Source organism: Hyperolius riggenbachi, chromosome 4 (assembly GCF_040937935.1).
Source record: "Hyperolius riggenbachi isolate aHypRig1 chromosome 4, aHypRig1.pri, whole genome shotgun sequence".
NCBI classification, from domain to species: domain Eukaryota; kingdom Metazoa; phylum Chordata; class Amphibia; order Anura; family Hyperoliidae; genus Hyperolius; species Hyperolius riggenbachi.
Window position 1 is genome coordinate 109,761,393 of NC_090649.1, and position 26,324 is coordinate 109,787,716.

At 44.2% G+C, this 26,324-nt stretch overlaps 1 protein-coding gene across 8 annotated transcripts in view; it reads right to left on the reverse strand.

Moving 5' to 3' along the window:
• Window positions 1-16,071: 16,071 nt before the first annotated feature.
• Window positions 16,072-26,324, reverse strand: part of STAG1 (STAG1 cohesin complex component) — a 275,465-nt gene continuing 265,212 nt past the window's right edge. For all 8 annotated transcript variants that reach the window (XM_068280396.1, XM_068280394.1, XM_068280397.1 and 5 more), the window contains 2 exons: window positions 19,375-19,455; window positions 16,072-17,359 (listed from right to left, as the gene is read on the reverse strand). In XM_068280396.1, the coding sequence (XP_068136497.1) occupies window positions 17,336-17,359; window positions 19,375-19,455 (105 nt within the window). In that variant the 3' untranslated portion in view covers window positions 16,072-17,335. The remainder of the gene's footprint in view (window positions 17,360-19,374; window positions 19,456-26,324) is intronic.

Genomic DNA, 26,324 nt, shown 5'->3' on the forward strand with positions numbered 1-26,324 from the left:
TGAGGAACTAAAAGTCCCACAATGCATTGCAGGAGTCTGACAGCCACAGTCATAACTCAAAGGCAAATGCATTGTGGGATTTGTAGTTCCTTAACAGCTGGAGGGCCAAGTTTGCCCATGCCTGGTTTATATTCTCTTTGACTTGAATGAGCTTAGTGCACCATGCTGTCCTGAAGATTTGCCACGCAGTGAAGAGGAATATCATATTGCAAGGTGGGAAGCCATACATTGAGAAGCATTATTTGCTGCTGATGATTAAAATTTTCCCAGACACTGATCATATTGTGACTATTTGCAAACCGCTGTTCCATTTAGCTTACTGATGGGAACTCTCTGATATTTATATAATTGACTGGCAGCTTGTGGTAATCAGACGAAATCCCGCTGCAGTTGTGGCTGTTGGTAATCACTGATGGGCTGCCGCTGTGCATGTGCTGCAGCTGAGGCTTGTGGTAATCACTAGTGTTAATCAAATACCTAGATATTCGGGTTCGGATAAGCTCGGCCGAACATGGTCCAGATGTTTGGGATATTCGGCCGAACACAGAGCCTAATTGAAGTCAATGGAGACCAGAGCATGGGGCATGCTCGGGTCTCCATTGCCTTTAATTAGGCTCGGTGTTCGGCCGAATATCCTAAACATCTGGACCATGTTCGGCCGAGCCGATCTCGAATATCTAGGCGTTCGTTCAACACTAGTCAGGGGCGTCTCACCCACCAGGCAAGTATAGGCGGTTGCCTGGGGCGCCATGAGGTGGTAAGGCGCATTCCCCCGCCGCTGCTACCTTGACCATGTTTTTTTTTTTATATTATCTCCCGACTCAGTCCCCGGTGCTCGGCACGCTACCATGTGCTCAGCAGTGCCTCCACCTCCACTTCTCCCCAGCCAATAGAGCAATCAATACTGCTCTTCTCTGCCAGGCTCCTTCTTTAACCTCTTGCCGACCGCGTCACGCCGGTAGGCGTGGCCGCGGCGGCAGCCCCAGGACCGCCTAACGCCAATTGGCGTAAAGTCCTGGGGCTCTGTTTAGCATCTCCTGCTTGGGGGGCGGAGCTCCGCCCCGCCTTCAGTCTTCGAGCGGCTATTGCCGCTCGGGAGACTGTTAGACGCCGCGATCGCCGTCTATTTACTCTGTGCAGCGCTGCGATCAGCAGCAGCGCTGTACTGGGGACAAGAGAGCGATCGGCTCTCATAGGCAGAAGCCTATGACAGCCGATCGCCGTAATTGGCCGGCTGTGGGGAGGGAGCGAGGGAGGGAAGGGATTTAAAGGAAGAGGGTTTTTTTTTTAAAAAGCGGCAACACAAATATTTATTTAAAAAAAATAAACATGGGGGAGCGATCAGACCCCACCAACAGAGAGCTCTGTTGGTGGGGAGAAAAGGGGGGGGGGGGAAATCACTCGTGTGCTGTGTTGTGCGGCCCTGCAGCTTGGCCTTAAAGCTGCAGTGGCCTTTTAAACTAAAAATTGCCTGGTCACTAGGGGGGTTTAGCCCTGCACTCCTCAAGAGGTTAAAGCCGTGCTCCTTGTTCTCAGTAGCCACACAGGTAAAGTGTTTACCTCGTGTGGCCCAGCCTTTAACTCCGCCCCACGCCAGGCAAACCAGGAGCCAGCGGCCAGCCAGCTTATGCCCCTGACAGTCTGACCCCCCACCTGTGTCACTGGCTGCACACAGACACTGGAGCGAGACAGCCAGGGGACAGATGCAGTCACAGAGAGAAGAATGTGTCCGTGTTAGAGCCCCGCCCCCGCACAAGACAGCAACACAGCCCGGGAGAAGGAAAGTTTCTGCTCCAGACAGAGATGATAAGCTGCATGCACAGGCAGAAGAGAAGGTATGCAGGCAGGCTGCTAATAACACTTCCTGTCCTGTTTGCAGACTCCCAGTACTGTTATAACTGCTAGAATGTGCCCTGCTCTTTTGATACTAGAGTTTTCTTTGAAAGCTGGTTAGGCTGTAGGCTGGTAAAGCTGTAGACCTGTGCTTTAGTGCTGTGCTGTGCTGTCTCTCCCTCTCTGTTCCTCTGCCCCCTCTTCCATCTTATGCTGTCTCTACCCCTCTCTCTTCCTCTGCACTCTCTTCCATCTTATGCTGTCTATCCCTCCCCCTCTCTGTTCCTCTACCCCCTCTTACATCTTATGCTGCCTCTCTACTCTTTCCCTCTGCTCGGATTACGTGTATTTTCTGGTGAAACGCTTCCACATTACGATTATTTTCTGACAACGCTGCCTCATTACGATTATTTTCTGGTGAAACGCAGCTGCCCTATGATTAATTTCTGGTGAAATTCTGCTGCAATAAGTATTTTCTGGTGAAACGCTGCCACCTTACAAATATTTTCCGGTGAACTGCTGCTGCAATAAGTGTATTTTCTGGTGAAACACTGCCACATTACGATTATTTTCTGGTGAATTACGATTCTGAATTACGATAATTACTATTTTCTGACGAAACACTGCCGCATTATGATTATTTTCTGGTGAAACGATGCTGCATTATGATTATTTTCCTGGGGGAGAGGGGCTTGGGGGGGGGGGGGGGGGCGCGCCACAGGTTTTCTCGCCTGGAGTGACAAAATGACTAGAGACACCCCTGACACTAGTAATCACTGATGGACTGCTGCTGGTCATGTGCTGCAGTTGTGGCTTGTATTTGTAGGTACATTTTACCTGGTAGATAATTTTCAAAGGAGCTGAACATGTTGGCACATCTGGTATACAGGAACTAGTCAGCATAGATAAGGCTAAAATCTGTATCTACATGGGAAAAACCTTGTTACTCTTACCGTTAACGGTATTTCTTCCAGTCCCTCAGGATGGCCTCAAAATGAGAGATTCCGTGCCCCTCCCCCTAAGGAAACACAAGCCAATTAAAAAATGACAATAAATAGCTCCACCTCTTCCCCCTATCTTCAGTTTAATGTATAGAGAAACACCCTCTAAATAACCAATTCTAAAAATTTTACTAAAGCCCAAAATATGCATATTCATATAAAGCCTACTAGTAACGTACACTTTCATACTTACGCTTTCCCTATAGGGCGGGAAACCCAGGCCATCCTGAGGGACTGGAAGAAATACCGTTAACGGTAAGAGTAACAAGGTTTTTCTTTCCAACGTCCCTCAGGATGGCCTCAAAATGAGAGACAAGCGAGAAACTGCTTACCTCTAGGGTGGGACCACTGCCTGCAGCACTTTCCTACCGAACGTTTGATCCTGATTTGATAAAACGTCCACTCTGTAGTGCTTAATGAAGGTATTTGGAGACACCCAAGTTGCTGCTCTACAGATTTGTTCCAAGGATGCGCCTGCTCTTTCAGCCCAGGACGTAGATAATGATCTTGTGGAATGAGCCGTCAATCTTTCAGGTAGTGCTTTGACATTGTTTTTATATGCCATAGCAATTGCTTCTCTAATCCAACGTGAAATAGTTGATTTTGAAGCTTGTAACCCTTTATTTGGACCTGCAAATAAAACAAACAAATGACTCGATCTTCTGAATTGTTTCACCGTAGTCAGGTACTTAAGAATCGCTCTTCTTACATCAAGACAGTGTAATTCCTTTTCCTTTGAATTTTTTGGATTATCACAAAATGAAGGTAGGACAATTTCCTGGGAACGCTGATAAGATGAATTCACTTTAGGAAGATATGCTGGATCTGGTCTAAGAATTATCCTATCATCTAAAATAGTCATTAATGGATCCTTCACTGATAGTGCCTGAAGATCTCCAACTCTCCTTGCAGATGTAATTGCCACCAGAAAAACCACCTTTAAAGTTAATAAATGTATTGATATTCTTTCCAACGGCTCAAAAGGATCCTTAATTAATGCCTGTAGAACTAATGGTAGATCCCAAGCTGGCATAATCTTCTCTGGCACCCATCTTCCCATTTTGATTACTCTCAAAAATCTCATGATAAGAGGATCCCTAGCAAGCTGCTTGTCAAGGAAAACTGATAAAGCCGCCACCTGAACCTTTAATGTACCTGGAGCCAACTTAAGATCCACGCCTCTTTGTAAAAAATCCAACACATCAGGTACACCAACTCCTTTACGTGTAGCCTTTCTCCATGCTAAAAAAGTCTTCCAAACACGAAAGTATATTCTCCTGGTAATAGGCTTTCTACTTTTCAAAAGAGTGTCAATCACCTTTTCTGAACACCCTTTCTCTCTTAACAGGACCCTTTCAGGATCCAGGCTGAAAGTTGAAGCCAGTGAGGATCTGGATGAACAGCTTTCCCCTGTATCACAATGTCCCGAGACACTGGTATCTTGAATGGGTCTTCCATAGCCAAGTTCACTAACTGTGGGAACCAACATCTTTTTGGCCAAAAAGGTACCACTAATATCATCTGGGCTTTTGTCCTTTACCACTTTGCAAAGAACTCTCTGGATTAATCTGAAAGGAGGAAACGCATACATCAGTCCCTCCCCCCAGTGGACTGAGAAGGCATCCATTCGGTTCGACTGGGTTCCTGTCTGTATAGAGCAAAAGTCTCTGGTCTTTGCATTCTGAGCTGTAGCAAATAGGTCTAAGATTGGCTGACCCCATTTCTTTACCAGCATATTGAAAATACGTGGATTTAACTCCCACTCGCTCTCCAGTATTAACTGACGACTCAGAGTATCTGCCCACACATTCAATTCTCCTTTGATGTGAACTGCTGTTAATGAAATTATATACTTCTCTGACCATTCCATGATCTCCAGTGACAGGTTTAACAAACTTTCCGACCTCGTTCCTCCCTGCTTGTTGAGGTACGATATAACCACCATATTGTCTGAAAAAATGACCACCTCTTTTTGACAAATCCTGTCCTGGAAACTTAGCAAGGCATTCTTTACTGCTAATAGTTCTCTGAAATTTGACGATCTCCTCGAGATCTCTGTGGACCATTTTCCCTGGGCCTGTAGTTGAGCACAATGAGCACCCCAACCCCAGGCACTGGCATCTGTTGTAACCCTTACTGGGTCGTTTTGTCTCCATTTCCTTCCTTTGGAAAGAATCTCTGAACTCCTCCACCAATCTAGTGAAATCTTCACCTCTCTGCTTATCAATATCCTGTGATCCAGTGAATCCTGTGTCTTGTCCCAGTTCCTCAAAATGCTCCTCTGTAAGATTCTTGAATGCGACTGGGCCCACTCTACTGCTGGTATTGCCGATGTCATTAATCCCAGCACCGACATCAATTCCCTTATCGTTAGAGTTTCTGACCCCTGGACCCTTTCTACCGACATTATTAACTTTGAGCTCTTCTCTTGAGTTAGAGAAATAATTTCTCGGTCCGTGTCTATCATGAAGCCTAGAAACTTCATACTTCTTGATGGGGTCAGATTCGATTTTTCTGTGTTTATTAGCCAGCCTAGAGATTGCATAGTCTGTAGACATAGTAAACAGTCCTTTTTCAACTGATCTCTGTTTAAGTTGAGGATCAGGAAGTCGTCCAGATAAGGTATCACATTTACGTTCTGTAAGTGCAGAAATTGGATCATTTCCGCAATTACCTTCGTGAAAATTCTTGGGGCTGATGTCAGACCAAAGGGAAGAGCCCTGAACTGGTAATGGGCAACCACACTTCCCTTCTGAATGGCAAACCTCAAAAACTTTTGATGCACCGGATTTATTGGCAAGTGCAGGTAAGCATCCTTGAGATCTATCGATGCCAAAAACATACCCTTCATCAGCACATTCCTCACTGAATTAATATTTTCCATACGAAATTTCTTTTCCTTTATAAACGGGTTTAACTCTTTGAGATTCAGAATTAATCTCTGATCCCCTGATGGCTTCTGAACTAGAAACACATGGGAATAAAAACCCCCGTTCATCTGTTCTAGAGGAACCCTGCAAACTACCTTCTGAGAAACTAGTTTTGCAACAGCCCTCCACAAAAAATCTGCTTTGCTGCGAACCTTTGAAAGATTTGTAATACATTTTCTGACTGGGGGCAAACTTTGAAACTCCAGACGATAACCCTCTTCTATGATTTTCAAAATGAAACGGTTGCCGGTGATCAGACACCAGCTCTGAAAAAAATACTGCAGTCTGCCCCCTACCTGTATCTGATAGTCATTTATCTTCGGAAGTCTTGGGGTTCCCTGGCTTATTGAATGCAGATGAACCCCTACCTCTTCCTCTGGAAAAAGCCCATCTGCCTCGAACTCCAGACTGAGTCCCTCTACCTCTTCCTCTGGCGAAGTAACCTGTTTTTGCACGAAAAAATTTCTTATTAACCACTTTCTTCTTTTTGTCAGGAAGTCTTCTACCTTTTTCTGCTAATCTAGTTAACACAGTTTATAAATCTTTACCAAAAAGCAAATCACCTTCAAAGGGCATCGCACAAAGTCTCTGCTTTGAAGTGATGTCCCCTTCCCAGGTTTTCAGCCAAATCGATCGCCTGGTAGCATTAGCCAAAGCAGCTGCCCTGGCCAAATACCTCAAAGCTTCTGCAGCCGCATCTGCCAAGAAAGCTACTGCTTTCATAATCAAGGGGATAGACAGTAAAATATGCTCATGCGGAACTCCTTTAATGAGATCCTCCTCAACAGCTTCTACCCAAGATAATAAATTACGTGCCACGCAAACAGAAGAGACTTCTGGCTTGAAACAGAACGTAGCTGCCTCCCAAGTTCTTTTACTAAGTACGTCCGATTTTTTGTCCATCGGGTCTTTCAGTAACCCAGAATCCTCAAAAGATAAGTCAGAATCTTTTGAATACTGAGAGATCGCCGCATCTATCTTGGGACATTTGACCCAAACTGCTTCATCGGATTCGGAAAAAGGAAATCGTCGCTTAAAAGAACTTGGTATAAAGGCTCTACGTTCTGGTTCCTTCCACTGGTCCGAAATAATTTCTTTCAGGGAGGAATGTACTGGAAAGGATCTGCTAGGCTGACCCTTTATAAATTTTATCCTGAGTAGACAATACAGGTTCCGACACCTGGATTCCCTCATTTTCATATATAGCCCTTAACAACTCAGGAGTATCTTCTGCAGAAAAAAGATATTTTGACCCCCTAGAAGTAGAGGCTTCTTCCTCCAGTAAAGGATTATCTCTTTGCTCTCCTTCCTCCATTGAATCCTGCTCTGAGGCTTCCCCTTCCTCCAAAGCAACCTCAGGCTGGGAAACTTGACTACTCACAACCTGGCTCTTTTGCACCGGATCAACCATTGCCGTACGAAAAGCCTTGAAAGTAGTACATAATTCTTCTCTAATCATAGAGACCAGATCTTGAACCACATTAGTATTAGATTTTACAGGGGTTTCACATTTTTGACAAATTGCTTTTTTCCAAGTAGTGGATAACTTTACATCACATACATCACATCTTCTGGATTTTTCTAAACACTTAGCAGGACGACCAGATCTAGCAGAACTACTATCCGATCTCTTATCCCGCTTTTTTGTATCCACACTGGTCCCATCTTGCTCCTCCGTCACCTCCCCCTTAGGTCTGGATCTGGATGAGCTGTTTCCTTTCTCTGTATTTTTATTCTGAAAAAATACCAGAGAAAAAAAGAGTTTTAGTTGAATCCTGCTCTGCAAAAATCACACATACCCTCAAAACAACCATATAATACCTGTCCTGAGGCAAGAGCATTGCTCTGGGCGCTTTGCACTGTAGCAGGTAATATCGAATCTGCAGGAGAACAGGGCTGCTCCATCTCCCAGATTCCGCACAAACAGAGTGTCAGGACGAATACAGACCCTGAGTCTGTTAAATAAAACTTCCTCCGCCCCCTGCCAGGCAATGAACTAAAGTTAAATTACCTGCAGCTGTCCTCTGCCTCCGTCACATCCGGACGCCGAGTCCACGAGGCGGAAGAAAACACAGAAGCCGTAGTACCTCCGCCGGAAATGCGTCATCCTAGACGAAAGTGCGCATGACTCATGCGTCTCCCTAGACGCATGTACGCGTGACGTATGTGCCTCCGCATACGTAAGCACGCCTGACTCCGCGCGAGATCCAACCTTGCCGGACACCATCTCGCCGTCACTAACCGCCGCCTCAGACGCCGCTTCAACCGCGCACCAGCCGCCATATAAGCCTCCTTCCGAGCCCCGCAACCCGGTAAGAGACCACACAGGGAATTACAGGGGGACCTGGCTCCCACCAGAACCACCAGGCCATGCTAAAAAATAAAAAATTTTGTCGCAGACATTGGCTTATGCTCCCGGGTGGACCGGGAAACACAAAAAACTGAAGATAGGGGGAAGAGGTGGAGCTATTTATTGTCATTTTTTAATTGGCTTGTGTTTCCTTAGGGGGAGGGGCACGGAATCTCTCATTTTGAGGCCATCCTGAGGGACGTTGGAAAGAAATAAGGGTTAAATCAATACATTTACAAATACCTTCATCACTATACCGGAGTCATACTGGCATCTTTCCTGATTTGGGAAAACATACCGGAAGGAAAAGCTGTAAGACCAAAACCAGCATGTTCTACACCTGGATAAACTTACTCCCATGTAAGCACTATTGTAACTATGTAAGTTACAAGGACAACAGATGATTATTATTGATTTATAAAGCGCCAACATATTCTGTGGTGCTGTACAAAGTAAGAAACAAACATGGGGTACATAATACAGACAATGGTGTACACCAATATACAAGATACATAATTAGTGACAAAATACAAAGAATGATACAAAATACAAATTATAGAATAGTATCCGCTCCTTCCCACGGAAATAGCAAATCTCCGTCGGGCCGAAGATCGGCTATTTCCGTCAGAAGAGCCGCAACAGAGCCCCCGCTGGAGCCTGGAAAGGTAAATATTGAACAGGCTGCCGGGTCGCTGTTCAGAGGGCTGCAGCGAGACCCCGTGGGACAGAGAACGGGGAAGCCTCATTAGGATCCGGAGGCTTCCCCCTCCCGAGGGGAGTACCACCCAGGGAACAGTTTTCTTTTTACAGTGTCTTTAAAACAAGGACCTCCAAGGGGTTTCCTCAAATGCTACAGCTGAGAGACTGATGAGCTCGGGGAGTTACGTGGTTGAGAAAGTGGTGCAGGAAGGTTTGGGTTCCTGGAGAACTGGGCAGACTTTGTGCCAATCCAAGTAGAACCTGTAGCCATCTGTAAACAGATTACTTTCTGGATAAACATCATAAAACAAAGGTTTCTTTAATTGATTAAATGAAAAAGTTTTTCACTTTTCTGGCAACAGTGTTTCTGGGAAAATGTCCTTTAGCCAGAAGAAACAAAATTTGAGCTGGTTTTAGTCACAGAAAAATGCAGCCTATCTGCACTGTGGGGTTGGTGTGGCTCTGTAAAATGTAAAGCTATAGGCTTGCTAGACACCAGCGGTTCTGGATGCTAGCCTGGCTTCAGGGACATAGAGATAATTTGCATATTCAGTAGTGCATTGTGAGTAACCACAGATAATCACTTCAAGCTGAATTATCACAATTTTTTTTTTAAGGTAGTAAACACTAAGCATTGTTTGTTAGTAGGGGGCTTTTCAGTGTAGTATAGTTCCCTATACTTTCCTTCTGGTTTTTGGGTCATACCAGCCCGCCCCCTCCGATCCTCCAATGACCTGCGCCTAGTCGCACCACACATAACTCAGTCACACGCACGATTGCAGGACTTCACCAGGGCTGCCCCTACTCTCTGGAACTCTCTCCCACCAGCCATCAGACTCGCCCCCACCTTTAATACCTTCAAACAAGCTCTCAAGACTCACCTCTTCACGCTCGCATACCCCTCTACACCAGCACCATAATATGTTCTGTTAGACCCCCTCTCTAAAGACTCACCTATTGTCTCCACCCCACCCTTTAGATTGTAAGCCTCTGGCAGGGCCTTCCTCCCTAACATATCCAGCTTGATTATGCAATCTTACTCACAACCACCCTTCTTGTAAACTCGAACAGTCTCTATTTTGACCTATGACACTGTATTGTTATCAAATCATTTGCATGATCTTGTTTTGTTGTGAGTTACCATATGTTCTACCTGTATGTTAACCCATTTATCTATTGTGCAGCGTTGCGTAATATGTTGGCGCTTTATAAATACAATAAATAATAATCCCAAGCTGCTTGGTTACCATCTGTAGCAGGGTCAAGAATCATTCCTCTCCAAGTTTGCTTTAAGTGTAACTACAGTCTGATATAACAAACAAACCTTTCTCCTAACATCTGACAAAAATGTCATGTGTAGAGAAATTGTAATACTCCCAGTTAGACATCTACAGTATTGTGGAAGCTGTTAATCAGGAACCTGTTAATTTGAAATATTTCATTCTATTAGTACAATAGATTATTTCATAGAGACCAGCGTACTCAATGTTCTTCTGAAATCATTATCTTACTTCATTCAGACTTTCTTCAGAATTTTTGCAAGGCGTAAACACAGTGACACATCCCGGTGATGTATCGGCAAGATGGTTACCCGATGAAAGCCAAAGTAGCAGATTCCCCTGAATATAATTGCTATGCAAATGTGGCGTATTATGGTGCATACACACAGACTATAGTCTTTGGTAAATGAAAGATCACAGACCAGTCTTACCACCTTCCATGTAGTATGAGAGCCATACCTTCACAGTCTATTCTATGGAGCTGAACTCCCCATCAGAAAAACATCTTTGCAAGATGCTGCACACACAGATGCTGTACAGACACAAAAGATCAGTATCTGCAAAAGATCTGTTCCTGCAAATTGCATTCATAGCCTATATGAGATCTGCAGATCATCATACACACCTTGTTTAACAGACCTTCATCTGCAGATCTGAAAATCAATCCTGGTGGATCTGATCTGCAGATGAATGTCTTAAACAAGGTGTGTATGAGGATCTGCAGATCTCAGACTATGAATGCAATTTGCAGGATTGGATCTTTGGCAGGAACAGATCTTTTGCAGATACTGATCTGTTGCATGTGTGCAGCATATGTGTGTGCAGCATCTTGCAAAGATTTTTTTCTGATGTGGAGTTCAGCTCCATAGAAAAGACTGTGAAGGTATTACACAGCTCAAACACAATACAGCAAAAGCATTGGAGGCTGAAGCTTTTGGAACAGTCACTGCTCTAGAAAGTCTTCCCTTTCATGGCAGCCAAACTGCTTCGTATCCAACAAAACCCATGACAGCAAAAGTTAAAACTTGGGAAAGCTGCAGCAAGCTGGTGTATTTAAAGGCATGGTGTCTTCCTCAATGACCCTGTGGAATAATGCAACTCTGCCACATTCCTCCACCATACCTGACCCCAAGGTCTGGGCAGATTACAAGATTGTTAGACTTAAGGATTTTGAGAAAAATCTTAAGCAGTTTTAGAAATCGTGCAGAACTGTCTCAGATTTAAGATGGTGCAATTTCCTTCTAAAACAGGAGGAGATGGGTAGGATTCTCAGAACTGGTGCAGTCCATGAGAGAATCCTCTGAATGAGGCAAGATGTGGATTCTTTAACACAGAAGAAGGGTACTCACAAAGGTATTTTAGCAGCAGTCTAAGCGCTTCTTAGGGTAGGATGGACTAAATGATGTCGGTCTGTATAATTCCGCTTTCATAAAAATCGCACAGTATAGTTGCTGTCTGAGCTTTAGAAGAAAGAGATGTGAACGCAGCTGTGAGAACTTTAAATTCAGTTGTGTGAGGAATAAAATACACACAGCACAAGCTGATGGTGTTACAGCATTGCACACGGTTTAGGAGTGGTATCAATTGCTACTTATTTCTGGTTTTAGCAGTTTTTAGCACTAATTTTGGCACTGGTTTTGCACTGTTACACCAATTTGACATTTCTTGAAATTCATTTAAAACTAGTGCAAAAGCCCTATTTTGTAAGTAGAGAATTTACTCTCTAGGAAATAAGCAAACTGTCATTGTTTTGATAAATAAGGTCCATGTGTCTGACAGTTTTGATGTCTTTTGCTGAGCTAAAGAGAACTTATTAGTTGCCCCAGCAGATGCTATTCCGTTATAGGTTATACAACATGCCTTCAGGGCCCAATCCCTAGGGTCGGGTACTAGTTTCCTTATGAAGTTGCATTTGGTACTACAACAAAACATTTATATTGTGCTTTTTTCCTGGCAGACTCAAAGGTGCGCTCTATAGACAGCAGCAGTGATGGGGAGTTTTGCCCAAGGTCTCCTCACTGAATAGGTGCTGGCTTACTTAACCGGAAGAGCTGAAATTCTATCCCTGGAACTTGATTCACTAGACTGATAACTTTGATAAGGTGTGATATTTGAGTTAACACGCCTTATCAGAGTAGTATAGCAAGCACTACAAACCTGCAGGGGCTCAGTGCAGGACGAGTGCCATTGCCAGTTAGCTGGCATACGTTCATATCGCTCGCTATGCTACTCTGATAAGGTGTGATATTCGAGTTATCACGGTTTAGTGAATCAAGCCCCATATCCGCACTTTACACATATCCCTCAAAAAGCTACTGCTAAAAATTCAACATTTGTATAATAAATGGCACCAAGATATGCCAGATTGACAGAAGAGCAGTGGCAATCTGACTGCCAGCTACTTAACCTCCCTGGTGTTATGATTATTTCCAGATTTTAATGTCTGAAAGCGGTGCAGTTTTTTCACATGCTTTTAGAGCCTAAAAATGATAGCTAGATAGCCCTGCACATTACTCACCTCCCATTGACCCAACTTGGGGTTACTGCTCTATCTCGAGGATTTCCAGCCCGAGCCTGACTTGGAGTTACTGCTAAGGAGGTTAAATTGATCTAGCTGCCAGGGACAAGGTCATGGCACTAAAGACTTTGCATTGCAGCTGTATTACCCCAGCATGCTGTAGTTGATACAAAGATGATGTGAGAAGAATCAGCTACATTCTTCCATGTAATGTGCCAGTGCCCTGGCCTTTATAACTACTGGTCCTCCATCAGGAATTACTTACAAGAAGTTTTTTGCATAGATATCTCTAGGTCACCTGAAATGTTCATTACTGTGAGTTCTATGCAAAGAAGGAGATGCTGCTTGTTTGGCAGTTGGAAAAAGCTGTTATTTTCCACAATGCAACAAGGTTCACAGGGCCAGATTTATCAAAGCATTGCCCACAGGTTTTGTTTTCTTCTTAAAGAGGATCAGTTGCGAAAATCTTAAAATTTAAACACATAAATAAGAAGTACATTTCTTCCCGAGTAAAATGAGCCATAACTTACTTCTCTCCTATGTTGCAGTCACTTACAGTAAGTAGTATAAATCTAACATTACCGACAGATTTTGGGATAGTCCATCTCTCCATAGGGGATTCTCAGCATGGCCTTTATTCTTCATAAAGACATTCCCTGAAAAAGATTTATACAAAGATGCTGGCCAGCCTCCCTGCTCACAGCACACTTTTTTGACAGTTGGACAGAGCAACTGCCATTCTCTAAGTGCTTTTAAAAATAAAGGAAACCCCGGGACCTCCCCCATGAGAAGATGGGCTAGTCTAAAATCTTTCGGTAATGTCAGATTTATACTACTTACTGTGAGTGACAGCAACACAGGAGAAAAGTAATTTATGGCTCATTTTACTCTGGAAGAAATATACTTATTTGTATATGTTTCCATGTAGACGCGGTTTCGCCATCTAACATTCTCCATGCGGTGATCGGCGCTGGGAGACTAAGGGCAAAGCGGATCTCCTGCAAAACCAAGCCCCAGGACTTTACGCGGTCCTGGGGCTGCGCCGCGGCCATCGGAGTGACGCGGTTGGCAATAGGTTAAGTAGGAAACTGCACTATTTAGTGATTTAAGATGTCTGAGACAGTTCTGCACAGATTTCTGAAAACCTACCAATATTTTGTGTCCCCCACAGACAGCAAACTTTCAGGACCATGGTCATGACATCACACTGTGGGAGGGGTTTTACCACAATATAAGCCATACCGCCCCCCCTCCTGATGATCTATTTGAGAAAATATAATGATTTATGGGAAATGGGGTATCAGCTTCTGTTTGGAATGACATTCAATCCTTGGTTACAGTTCCTCTTTAAAGGGAACCTGAACTGAGTAAAATTTAAAATAAACCCATGACCAGTGTTCTCCCCAGAATTTTTTTCCAGCCGGGTGGCATGAAAAAGTAGCCGGGTGGGTTGAGATGAAAATGCAGGGCAACTGTGCTTACAGCATAGGAGGATGTGAGGAGGTGAGCCGATGACAGCCGGGTGGTCACCAAATCTAGCCGGGTGGAGAACCCGGCTAAAAGAGCCTGGGGAGAACACTGCATGACGTAGCTTCAAATGAATATTACATACTTACCTCGCTGTCCGTTCCTCTCAGAAGTTCACCTTTTTCTTCTTACAGTGATCCCTTCCAGTTCTGACAATATTTTGTCAGAACTAAAATATACCAGTTGCTGTCAGCTATATATCAGCTGCTGTCAGTTACAACGGAATGTGCAAGGTAATGTCCATGTTTCCCTATGGCTCAAGTGGACAATATTACAGCTTAACAGTGTGCTGACCAGGAGACTTATGGGGTAATGGCCATTTTCAAAATGGAGGATGGAGAATTGTATCGATCACAGTGGACAAACAGGATGCGGGAGAGGAGAGAGATTGATGAGTAGACTACACGGGAGGTAAGTATGACCCTCGTATGCTTATTTTGACTTAATTTTCAGTTCAGGTTCTCTATAAAGGGAAAATAAAAAAAACAAATGCCATTTAAAATTTTAGAAAATCATGAAACTGTTAGATTAGTCACTATAAGCTTAAAGAAAACCTGAACTGAAAGTCAAAATAAGCATACACAAGTCATACTTACCTTCCATGTAGTCTACTCCTCAGTCTCTTTCTCCTGTCCCGCGTCCTGTTTGTTCACTTTGATCAAGGGAATTTTCTGTCCTCCATTTTTAAAATGGCCATTACCCATAACAGCTTTCTGGTCAGCACACAGTTAAACTGTAACATCGCCCACTTGAGCCATAGGGAAATATGGACATCAGTTTTCCTGTCAGCTGTAGATGACAGCAACTGATATTTTAATGTCAGCAACTGATATATTTTAGATCTGACAATATATTGTCAGAACTGGAAGGGATAATTGTCAGAAGAAAATGGTGAGCTTCTGAGAGGAACTGATGGCAAGGTAACTATGTAAGGTTCATTTGAAGTTACCTCATTAGTTTATTTTAAATATTTTTACTCAGTACAGGTTCTCTTTAAATTGGATTGAACTGGTCAAAAGAGGTTATGCAGAAAAGTAGTCTATGATCTATGACAACAGATGTGATTGTTGGATTGGTGCGGAGGTCCAGGAGGACTGACCATCCTTACACAAGGGGGAGGGGAATGTTTGTTCACAGCGGTTTCAGTGTCCGGCAGACAAAATACAGACTGTTGGCTGTGCAAAGCACAACGTGATAACTGCTCTGCTGACAGTGACAGCAAAGTAGTATGGTTTGCCTTCTTAAAACAGATGGAGTTTTTGATAATTCAGCTTTAAAGGATTGATCAGGCAAAAAAAAAAAAAATGAGTTTCACTTAACTGGGGCTTCTACCAGCCCCATGCAGCCATCCTGTGCCCTGTGCCCTCATAGTCACTCACTGCTGCTCTGGTCCCCCCTCAGTCAGCTTGTTTAGTTTTTGCCGACTTCGTGGTCGGCGGGCCACATTGTGTACATTTTTACACATTCCCGCTGGTGCAGGAACATTAATACATACATTTTTACGCGTTAGCAGTGCAACGCGTACATTTTTACACATTGAACCACTAATGTATGTCTTAATGTTCCTGCACCAGTGGGAATGCGTAAAAATGTACACAATGCGGCCCACCGACCCCGAGGTCGGCAAAAACGAAACAAGCTGACGGAGGGGACCGGAGCAGCAGTGAGTGACAACGAGGGCACAGGATGGCTGCATGGGGCTGGTAGAAGCCCCAGGTAAGTGAAACCTTTTTTTTTTGCCTGATAACTCCTTTAAGTGAATATCTGTGGTTACCCCCAATGCACCGCTATTTCCTTTGGTTTTAAGGGGCCAAACCACACTAAGCATTGCTTTTTAGTAGGAGGGCTTTTTGGTCTCTTTTAGCCCCTTATACCTTCATTGTGGTTTTGGGTCACCCCGAGCTGCTTGGTTACTGCAAAGTAAAAGCACGAGTACTGTTAAAATCACTTTTATTTAAGACATGTGATTTTGAGTTTTATTACAATAATACAGAACAGGGCAGTTAAACAGGAATTTATTGTGCTGGGGGAAGACACACTTTCCTCTTTCCCCTTTAAAAGAGCCAAACTTGGAACAGGTAACACTGAAAATGCCATAACTTTCAACATTGACCAGAGGGGAAACAAGGAAAAAAATAATACCCATCCAAGCACTTGTTATAGGCAACAGTAAAACAGTTTAAAATTGTATTTCTTTTCCTTTTTTGTCTTTTGTTTTTTTACAAAAATATTACTGTTGAATTGTATTTTACTGCATGGAGATTAGACTCGGCTAAGTCCCACTATTATTATAAGTTTCCTTTAGTCATTGTAAAATATGTACGGCTGTGTTGAACAATACAAGGAATATAAAAATGGTGACAAACAAAAAGAAAAAAAAAGGGTAGAACAAAAACAAGTTTAAAAAAAAAAGACGTGTTAGCTGTAAATTGATGGAACTGAATCAGCCCGCTGTCCTTGGTTGCTGGTTTCGGTTGGTTAAAAATGTGCAGGACAGGTAACAGTTAGAAAAGGCGTCAACTTCCTCTTTGACGAAACATGAAGAAAATCTTTGTGTAGGGAAGAGCGCAAGGAGTGGAAGATTCAAAGTACAACAAAAAAAAAAATTAAATTTGGGTTATAGATTTTGACATGTGGTTCGATTTCTCCCTCTGATAGTACCAGATTGTGATGCTTGGTATTGTTTGGCCTTAGCACCCCGTGCTATTTTCCAGTGCATTCTGTGATTGCTTTCTTACTTCTTGGGGTGCGCACAGCTCTGCTCCTGGCCCCCTGACAGCCAAATAAAGTAAAAAACAAAACTTGATCATGAAGGCAAACAAAAATGAGTAAAAATTGTACAGCAGAAAACGAGAATGAGTTGATAAAACCAGTTGTCCATAAAATGAGCTATGTAACCCCATATTTTCCTTTTGATTTTGCTTCTTTGCAGAAAATTCAACCAAACACAGAGAGCCGTTGAGCAGTTAGCATCTACGCAGCGTTGTTCCAAACAATGGCATATGTAGGGTTCTCAGGAGACACCAAGGGCCGGTTTCTGCTTATACGGAGTCTCTTAACACGGCAAGCATTTGGTGTGAACAAAAAATTGTGTGTTTTAAAAAAAACAGTCTTTTTTGTTGTTTTTTTCTAAATTTTCTTACAGAAGCTCACAGTATACAGGCCTTTAAACAAGAGTTCCAGGTATGTGCTGAACCTCAGAACATTGGCATCCCAAATCCCTGCAAGACAGGAAACAAAAGTCAGAGTCACATCAAAACTTCAAAGTACTTTATGCACTTGGGCACAATTTCAAGGGATAATAAACTGTCTGCATACTGGAGGGCTTTACTGCATACTGTCTGCATACACTGATCTAAATATTCATGGATGGGTTTCAGTTTGGCACAAAAGTAAACTAAATTAAGCAGACTGCAGGCTTGGTTTGGGTTTGTACTGAAATGCTGTAGTCCAGTTCAGGAGCTGAGACATAGACCACCCTTCCACCTCTGATTTTCTTTCTTAACCCTTGAAGAGGAACCAGAATATTGCACACACAGCATTATATATAGAACATTTAGAAAATTCAACCTAGCTGCTCCTACATTATTGTTTAAAATTGATAGGTGGTTGGTGCATCAAATTCAGGCTACCGCCATTTTTATAAACGTACACACAAACAAAATACATGCTTTTTCTGCAATTTTCTTTCCGCCATGTCCGATTAACTCATGGAGGATCGTTCCGATCCTTATTGACTTTGCAGGTTTTGCTTCCATCATGTAAACGGTCGTTAACATAATTGTTCATTTCCGACATAGTATACAACGCTTGCAGATTAGGCCAGATGGGTCAGGGATCTCTGGCGAGGAACGATCGTTCCCCGACCAATGTGGCCGTGATCTGCTGGTGGGTACAGAAGAGAGAGGTTGCATTGCGGAAAGTGAAGCATATAGTGAAATATACAGTACTATAAACGTGCACGTTATCCGGTACCAAACAACATGGCTTGCGCTATTCTGAGGAATTCTGCTGTACCATACTGCTAAACATGCTGATGTGAATGTACCATATCAATATAATCACATTGTGTTTGCCATGCGATTATATTCCTTCAGGACCTGTGCCGCTATCTTTCCCAACGGCCCCTCATCCAATGGAATGCTGAATCTTTACAGAGCAGTACCATCCAGGCCCTAATGCGATTAGGACCCCATGGTTAAAAACTGCCTTTCACACTCAGTGGTACGTGAAACGTCAATTGTCCACTCTTAACCAAACAGCCTTCCTCCATCAAGGGTATCGGACATGCTGTTATATGGTCTGATGCAACAAGCCTGTGTGAAAGCAGCCTGCAAAAACTAGCCGATAAGTAGGAAACCGAGAGGAGCTATTTTGTCTGTAAAATTAGTAAATGTCTAGTAAAATTTCACATCTATACTATCTTCTGGAGGACTTTTTTTTTTAGCTCCAAGATATTACTTTAATGGGGAAAAAAATCAAACCAACAAAGTGATTGTATGCATACTTTGTCTGGTGTGATGTTCCCTATATACTACACAAGAGCAGGACTTGGACATCGCCTAGGTGCTGGCCATACAGGACTTGGACATCGCCTAGGTGCTGGCCATACAGGACTTGGACATCGCCTAGGTGCTGGCCATACAGGACTTGGACATCGCCTAGGTGCTGGCCATACAGGACTTGGACATCGCCTAGGTGCTGGCCATACAGGACATGGACATCGCCTAGGTGCTGGCCATACAGGACATGGACATCGCCTAGGTGCTGGCCATACAGGACTTGGACATCGCCTAGGTGCTGGCCATACAGGACTTGGACATCGCCTAGGTGCTGGCCATACAGGACTTGGACATCGCCTAGGTGCTGGCCATACAGGACTTGGACATCGCCTAGGTGCTGGCCATACAGGACTTGGACATCGCCTAGGTGCTGGCCATACAGGACTTGGACATCGCCTAGGTGCTGGCCATACAGGACTTGGACATCGCCTAGGTGCTGGCCATACAGGACTTGGACATCGCCTAGGTGCTGGCCATACAGGACTTGGACATCGCCTAGGTGCTGGCCATACAGGACTTGGACATCGCCTAGGTGCTGGCCATACAGGACTTGGACATCGCCTAGGTGCTGGCCATACAGGGCTTGGACATCACGCTTGCCATATAACAGGAGCTCGATGTTCACTATAAACATATGCCTGACAACATTAAGAGCACACAGGAAATATACATACTGAATCATCTTCAATGATGGCTGCAGAGTCAAAGAAGTCTGGCCGGAGCTCTGCTCTCTCCCGTCTGTTTCGTGAAGGTGGCTAGAAAATAGCAAAGTTAAGAAAAGTCAGAATCTACTGTCCCTGTAATTTCTGAAGAGAAATATTAAGATAAGAGAAATATTAAGATAAGAGAAATATTGGTCTGCAGAGGCCTCCCTCTACCTAGGTTAGTATCTGACTTGCTTTATGAAATATTTCAGGTTTACTTTAAGTTTTAATTCCAAATGTATTCATTCACAATAGAAGCCAGGAACTTATCTGGATTTGTACATCCTACAAACCCCCTCTCACCTGGAGCAGACATGCTAAGTAAGAGGGGGGATAGAGTGGAATGCCAGTCTAAGGTTTATTCATAGTTTTAGATAACTTGGGTGAAGAGTTCAATCTCTTGCGGTTTTTAATGTGTATCCCAATTACCTTTGACTTTCACAGTGAGTGAGTGGAAACCACAACTGAACAGGGGCAGTTTTTAAAGAGGCACTATTAGCAAAAACATGCCCATCAAAGTAAACACATATGTAAGTAGATAAATACTTCCTCTACTTACATAACTGATGTATTGCACTGTCCTCGGTTTCCTTCAATATAATTTGATAGTACAAATAAAGGGTCATCCTTTTCATGGCAGGGGCCATCTTGATTCCTTCGGGTATATTCTTCCCCCTCCCCGCACCCCCCTCCTCCCCGCACTTATCCCCAGCACAGCGGGGAGGAAAAGCTGCAGCTGGCAAAGACTCGCCTAACAATAGATCCAAGCGCTGCAGTTCCCCCCTATACTCTCTGCACTACCACCGGCGGCAGTGCAGAGAGTATGGGGGGAACTGCAGCGCCTGGGAACATTATTCCTGGAGTCTGTGCGCTGCCTTTATCCTTCCCCAAAGTTCTGTGCGGGGAAGAAGGATAATGCGGCGGGCGGCAGAAGGGCAGAAGGGGGGCGCGGACATCACACTGGAGGAGGGGGGCAGAGGACAGTGAGAGGAGATAGCCTCTAGCCCCCCTCCGTGCGCTCTTACAGCGGCTACACCGCTGCAGACAAGGGGAGAGCAGGCGGCCAATCGCAGAGCAGAGCGGTGATTGACAGAGGCTTCAGCCAATCAGCCTGCCTGTCATTTCTGTTCTGCGGCTTGCGTCCTGCAGGCATGGGGAGAGAAAAACCTCCCAGGAAAAAAAGTAAGAAGGATTTTAAGTTTTTGCATTGCCTTATTACAATCCTTTTTGTGTATGTAATAGGCTAAAAGAGAGAATAGATTTAACATATTATGCCTAACAGTTACTCTTTAAAGATACACAGGTGAAGAGCCCTCTTGGGTTTCACTGCAATGTAAAAATCTGGGTCTAGTTCTCCCTTTAACCCTCCTGATGATGGCCCTGCAGACAGGCACTAATCCAGCGCATGCAGAAGATGCAAGCACCAGAACTGTGGAATTGGCACAGAAGTCATCATACTAACTCCTCACTTTACGATTCCACCGACTCCCTATAATTGACATACAGGTAAAACTCAAATAAATTATAATATCTTGCAAAAGTCCATTTTTTTCAGGAATTCAACTTAAAAGGTGAAACTAATATATGAAATAGACTCAATACATGGAAAGTGAGATTTCTTAAACCTTTGTTATAGTTTTTATGATTCTGTATATGTGGGATAGAAGGTCTCACTTACCAAGAAAGGTTAGATAAACTGGGTTTATTTAGTCTAGAAAAAAAAAACGCCTTAGAGGGGATCTAATTAACATGTATAAATACATCAGAGGGCAATATAATAGCTTGGCGGATGAGCTTTTTGTCCCTAGGCCTTCTCAAAGGACTAGAGGACATTATCTGCGCATGGAGGAAAAACGTTTTAGCCATTTATTTAGGAAAGGGTTTTTTAAAGTAAGAGTGATTAAGATGTAGAATGCATCGCCACATGAAGTACCGTATATACTCGCAAGCAAGCCGACCCGCATATAAGCCGACCACCCCCAACTTTTACCTGAAAAAACAGGAAAAAATGATTGACCCTCATGTAAGCCGGGGGTAGGAAATGCTGGGCGCGTGATCCCCCCAGTGTGTCCCAGTATAGCTAGTATAGTGCCCAGTATGGGTAGGTAGTGCCCTAGTATAGCTAGTAAAGTGCCCAGTATAGCTAATATAGTGCCCAGTATGGGTAGGTAGTGCCCCAGTATAGCTAGTATAGTGCCCCAGTATAGCTAGTATAGTGCCCCAGTTGGGGCGCGGACCACAGGTGACTCGCAAGCAAGCCGACCCCAACTTTTGACCCCCTTTTTGGGGGTCAAAAATTCGGCTTGCTTGCGAGTATATACGGTAGTTATGGCAAATTCTATACCTGCATTTAAAAGGGCTTAGATGCTTTCCTTGCATTGAAAGACATCCATGGCTACAATTACTAGGTAATGCCTAATGATGTTGATCCAGGGATTTTATCTGATTGCCATCTGGAGTCGGGAAGGAATTTTTCCCTTTTGGGGCTAATTGGACCATGCCTTGTAAGGGTTTTTTTTGCCTTCCTCTGGAGTAACAGGGATATGTGAGGGAGCAGGCTGGTGTTGTACTTTGTTCTCTGGTTGAACTCGATGGACGTATGTCTTTTTTCAACCAAAATAACTATGTAACTATGTATAACTGGCTTACAGCTTATGAAAACTCCAAAATCAAAATCTGAGACCATTAGAATATTATGAAAATGTTCAATATTCTAGGCTCAAAGTGTCAGACTCCAATCAGCTAATACAAAACACCTGCAGAGGGTACCCATTTCATGTATTAGTTTCACCTTGTAACCACTTCCCGACCGCCTAACGCACAGAGGCGGCCGGGAAGTGGACCCCGCAAGGACCAGCTCATGCCCAAAGGCGGCAGTCCTTGTAGGGGCATGGGCGGAGCGATCGCGTCATCCGTGACGCGATCCTCCGCCGGCGCCTGTCACCGCTCGCCCGCCGCAACATCCCGCCAGCTATACGGAAGCGCCGACGGGATGTTAACCCCGTGATCGCCGCATACAAAGTGTATAATACACTTTGTAATGTTTACAAAGTGTATTATACAGGCTGCCTCCTGCCCTGGTGGTCCCAGTGTCCACCAGGGCAGGCTGCAGCCACCCTAGTCTGCACCAAGCACACTGATTTCCCCCCCCCCCTGCCCCAGATCGCCCACAGCACCCCTCAGACCCCCCCCTGCCCACCCCCCAGACCCCTGTTTGCACCCAATCACCCCCCTAATCACCCATCAATCACTCCCTGTCACTATCTGTCTATCTGTCAACGCTATTTTTTTTTATCCCCCCCCTGCCCACTGCCCCCTCCTGATCACCCCCCCACCCCTCAGATTCTCCCCAGACCCCCCCCCCCTGTGTACTGTATGCATCTATCCCCCCTGATCACCTGTCAATCACCCATCAATCACCCCCTGTCACTGCCACCCATCAATCAGCCCCTAACCTGCCCCTTGCGGGCAATCTGATCACCCACCCACACCAATAAATCGCCCGCAGATCCGACATCAGATCACCACCCAAACGCAGTGTTTACATCTATTCTCTCCTCTAAACACCTACTAATTACCCATCAATCACCCCCTATCACCACCTGTCACTGTTACCCATCAGATCAGACCCTAATCTGCCCCTTGCGGGCACCCAATCACCCGCCTACATGCTCAGATTGCCCTCAGACCCCCCCTTATCAATTCGCCAGTGCATTAGTTACATCTGTTCTTCCCTGTAATAACCCACTGATCACCTGTCAATCACCCATCAATCACCCCCTGTCACTGCCACCCATCAATCACTCCCTGGCACTGCCACCCATCAATCACCCCCTGTCACTGCCACTCATCAATCAGACCCTAACCTGCCCCTTGTGGGCAATCTCATCACCCACCCACACCAATAGTTCGCCCGCAGATCCCCTCCCAAGGGCAGTGTTTATATCTGTTCTCTATCCTAAACACCCACTAATTACCCATCAATCACCCCCTGTCACTGCTACCTATCAGATTAGACCCCTATCTGCCCCTAGGGCACTTAATCACCCGCCCACACCCTCAGAATGCCCTCAGGCCCCAGCCCTGATCACCTCGCCAGTGCATTGCTTGCATCTATTCCCCCCTCTAATCACACCTTGAGACACCCATCAATCACCTCCTGTCACCCCCTAGCACACCTACCCATCAGATCAGGCCCTAATTTGCCCCGTGTGGGCTCCTGATCACTCGGCCAAACCCTCAGATCCCCCTCAGACCCCCTTCCGATCACCTCCCCAGTGCATTGATTGCATCTATTTTCCCCTCTAACCACCCCCTGAGACACCCATCAATCACCTCCTGTCACCCCCCTAGCACTCCTATCCATCAGATCAGGCCCAAAACAACCTGTCATCTAAAAGGCCACCCTGCATATGACCGGTTCCACAAAATTCGCCCCCTCATAGACCACCTGTCATCAAAATTTGCAGATGCTTATACCCATGAACAGTCATTTTGAGACATTTGGTTTCCAGACTACTCACGGTTTTGGGCCCGTAAAATGCCCGGGCGGTATAGGAACCCCAGAAACTGACCCCATTTTAGAAAAAAGACACCCCAATGTATTCTGTTAGGTGTATGACGAGTTCATAGAAGATTTTATTTTTTGTCAAAAGTTAGCGGAAATTGATTTTATTTTTTTTTTTCACAAAGTGTCATTTTTCACTAACTTGTGACAAAAAATAAATTCTATGAACTCGCCATACACCTAACGGAATACCTTGGGGTGTCTTCTTTCTAAAATGGGGTCACTTGTGGGGTTCCTATACTGCCCTGGCATTTTAGGGGCCCTAAACCGTAAGGAGTAGTCTAGACAACAAATGCCTCAAAATGACCTGTGATTAGGACGTTGGGCCCCTTAGCGCACCTAGGCTGCAAAAAAGTGTCACACATGTATCACCGTACTCAGGAGAAGTAGTATAATGTGTTTTGGGGTGTATTTTTACACATACCCATGCTGGGTGGGAGAAATCTCTCTGTAAATGGACAATTGTGTGTAAATAAAATCAAACAATTGTCATTTACAGAGGTATTTCTCCCACCCAGCATGGGTATGTGTAAAAATACACCCCAAAACACATTATACTACTTCTCCCGAGTACGGCGATACCACATGATTGGCACTTTTTTGCAGCCTAACTGCGCTAAGGGGCCCAAAGTCCAATGAGTACCTTTAGGATTTCACAGGTCATTTTTGTTTCAAGACTACTCCTCACGGTTTAGGGCCCCTAAAATGCCAGGGCAGTATAGGAACCCCACAAATGACCCCATTCTAGAAAGAAGACACCCAAACGTATTCCGTTAGGAGTATGGTGAGTTCATAGAAGATTTTATTTTTTGTCACAAGTTAGCGGAAAATGACACTTTGTGAAAAAAAAACAATTAAAATCAATTTCCGCTAACTTGTGACAAAAAAAAAAAAACTTCTATGAACTCACCATACTCATAACGGAATACCTTGGGGTGTCTTCTTTCTAAAATGGGGTCATTAGTGGGGTTCCTATACTGCCCTGGCATTTTAGGGGCCCTAAACCGGGAGGAGTAGTCTTGAAACAAAAATGACCTGTGAAATCCTAAAGGTACTCATTGGACTTTGGGCCCCTTAGCGCAGTTAAGGTGCAAAAAAGTGCCACACATGTGGTATCGCCGTACTCGGGAGAGGTAGTACAATGTGTTTTGGGGTGTATTTTTACACATACCCATGCTGGGTGGGAGAAATACCGCTGTAAATGGACAATTGTGTGTAAAAAAATCAAAAGATTGTCATTTAGAAGATGCCCCAAGGTATTCCGTTAGTAATATGGCGAGTTCATAGAAGATTTTATTTTTTGTCACAAGTTAGCGGAAATTGATTTTAATTGTGTTTTTTCACAAAGTGTCATTTTCCGCTAACTTGTGACAAAAAATAAAATCTTCTATGAACTCACCATACTCCTAACGGAATACCTTGGGGTGTCTTCTTTCTAAAATGGGGTCATTTGTGGGGTTCCTATACTGCCCTGGCATTTTAGGGGCCCTAAACCGTGAGGAGTAGTCTTGAAACGAAATTTCTGAAAATGACCTGTGAAATCCTAAAGGTACTCATTGGACTTTGGGCCCTTTAGCGCAGTTAGGGTGCAAAAAAGTGCCACACATGTGGTATCGCCGTACTCAGAAGTAGTATAATGTGTTTTGGGGTGTATTTTTACACATACCCATGCTGAGTGGGAGAAAGATCTCTGTAAATGGACAATTGTGTGTAAAAAAAATTAACAAATTGTCATTTACAGAGATATTTCTCCCACCCAGCATGGGTATGTGTAAAAATACACCCCAAAACACATTATATTACTTCTCCTGAGTACGGCAATACCACATGTGTGGCACTTTTTTGCAGCCTAACTGCGCTAAGGGGTCCAAAGTCCAATGAGCACCTTTAGGCTTTACAGGGGTGCTTACAATTTAGCACCCCCCAAAATGTCAGGACAGTTAACACACCCCACAAATGACCCCATTTTGGAAAGTAGACCCTTCAAGGTATTCAGAGAGGGGCATGGTGAGTCCGTGGCAGATTTCATTTTTTTTTTGTCGCAAGTTAGAAGAAATGGAAACTTTTTTTTTTTTTGTCACAAAGTGTCATTTTCTGCTTACTTGTGACAAAAAATAATATCTTCTATGAACTCACTATGCCTCTCAGTGAATACTTTGGGATGTCTTCTTTCCAAAATGGGGTCATTTGGGGGGTATTTATACTATCCTGGAATTCTAGCCCCTCATGAAACATGACAGGGGGTCAGAAAAGTCATAGATGCTTGAAAATGGGAAAATTCACTTTTTGCACCATAGTTTGTAAACGCTATAACTTTTACCCAAACCAATAAATATACACTGAATGGGTTTTT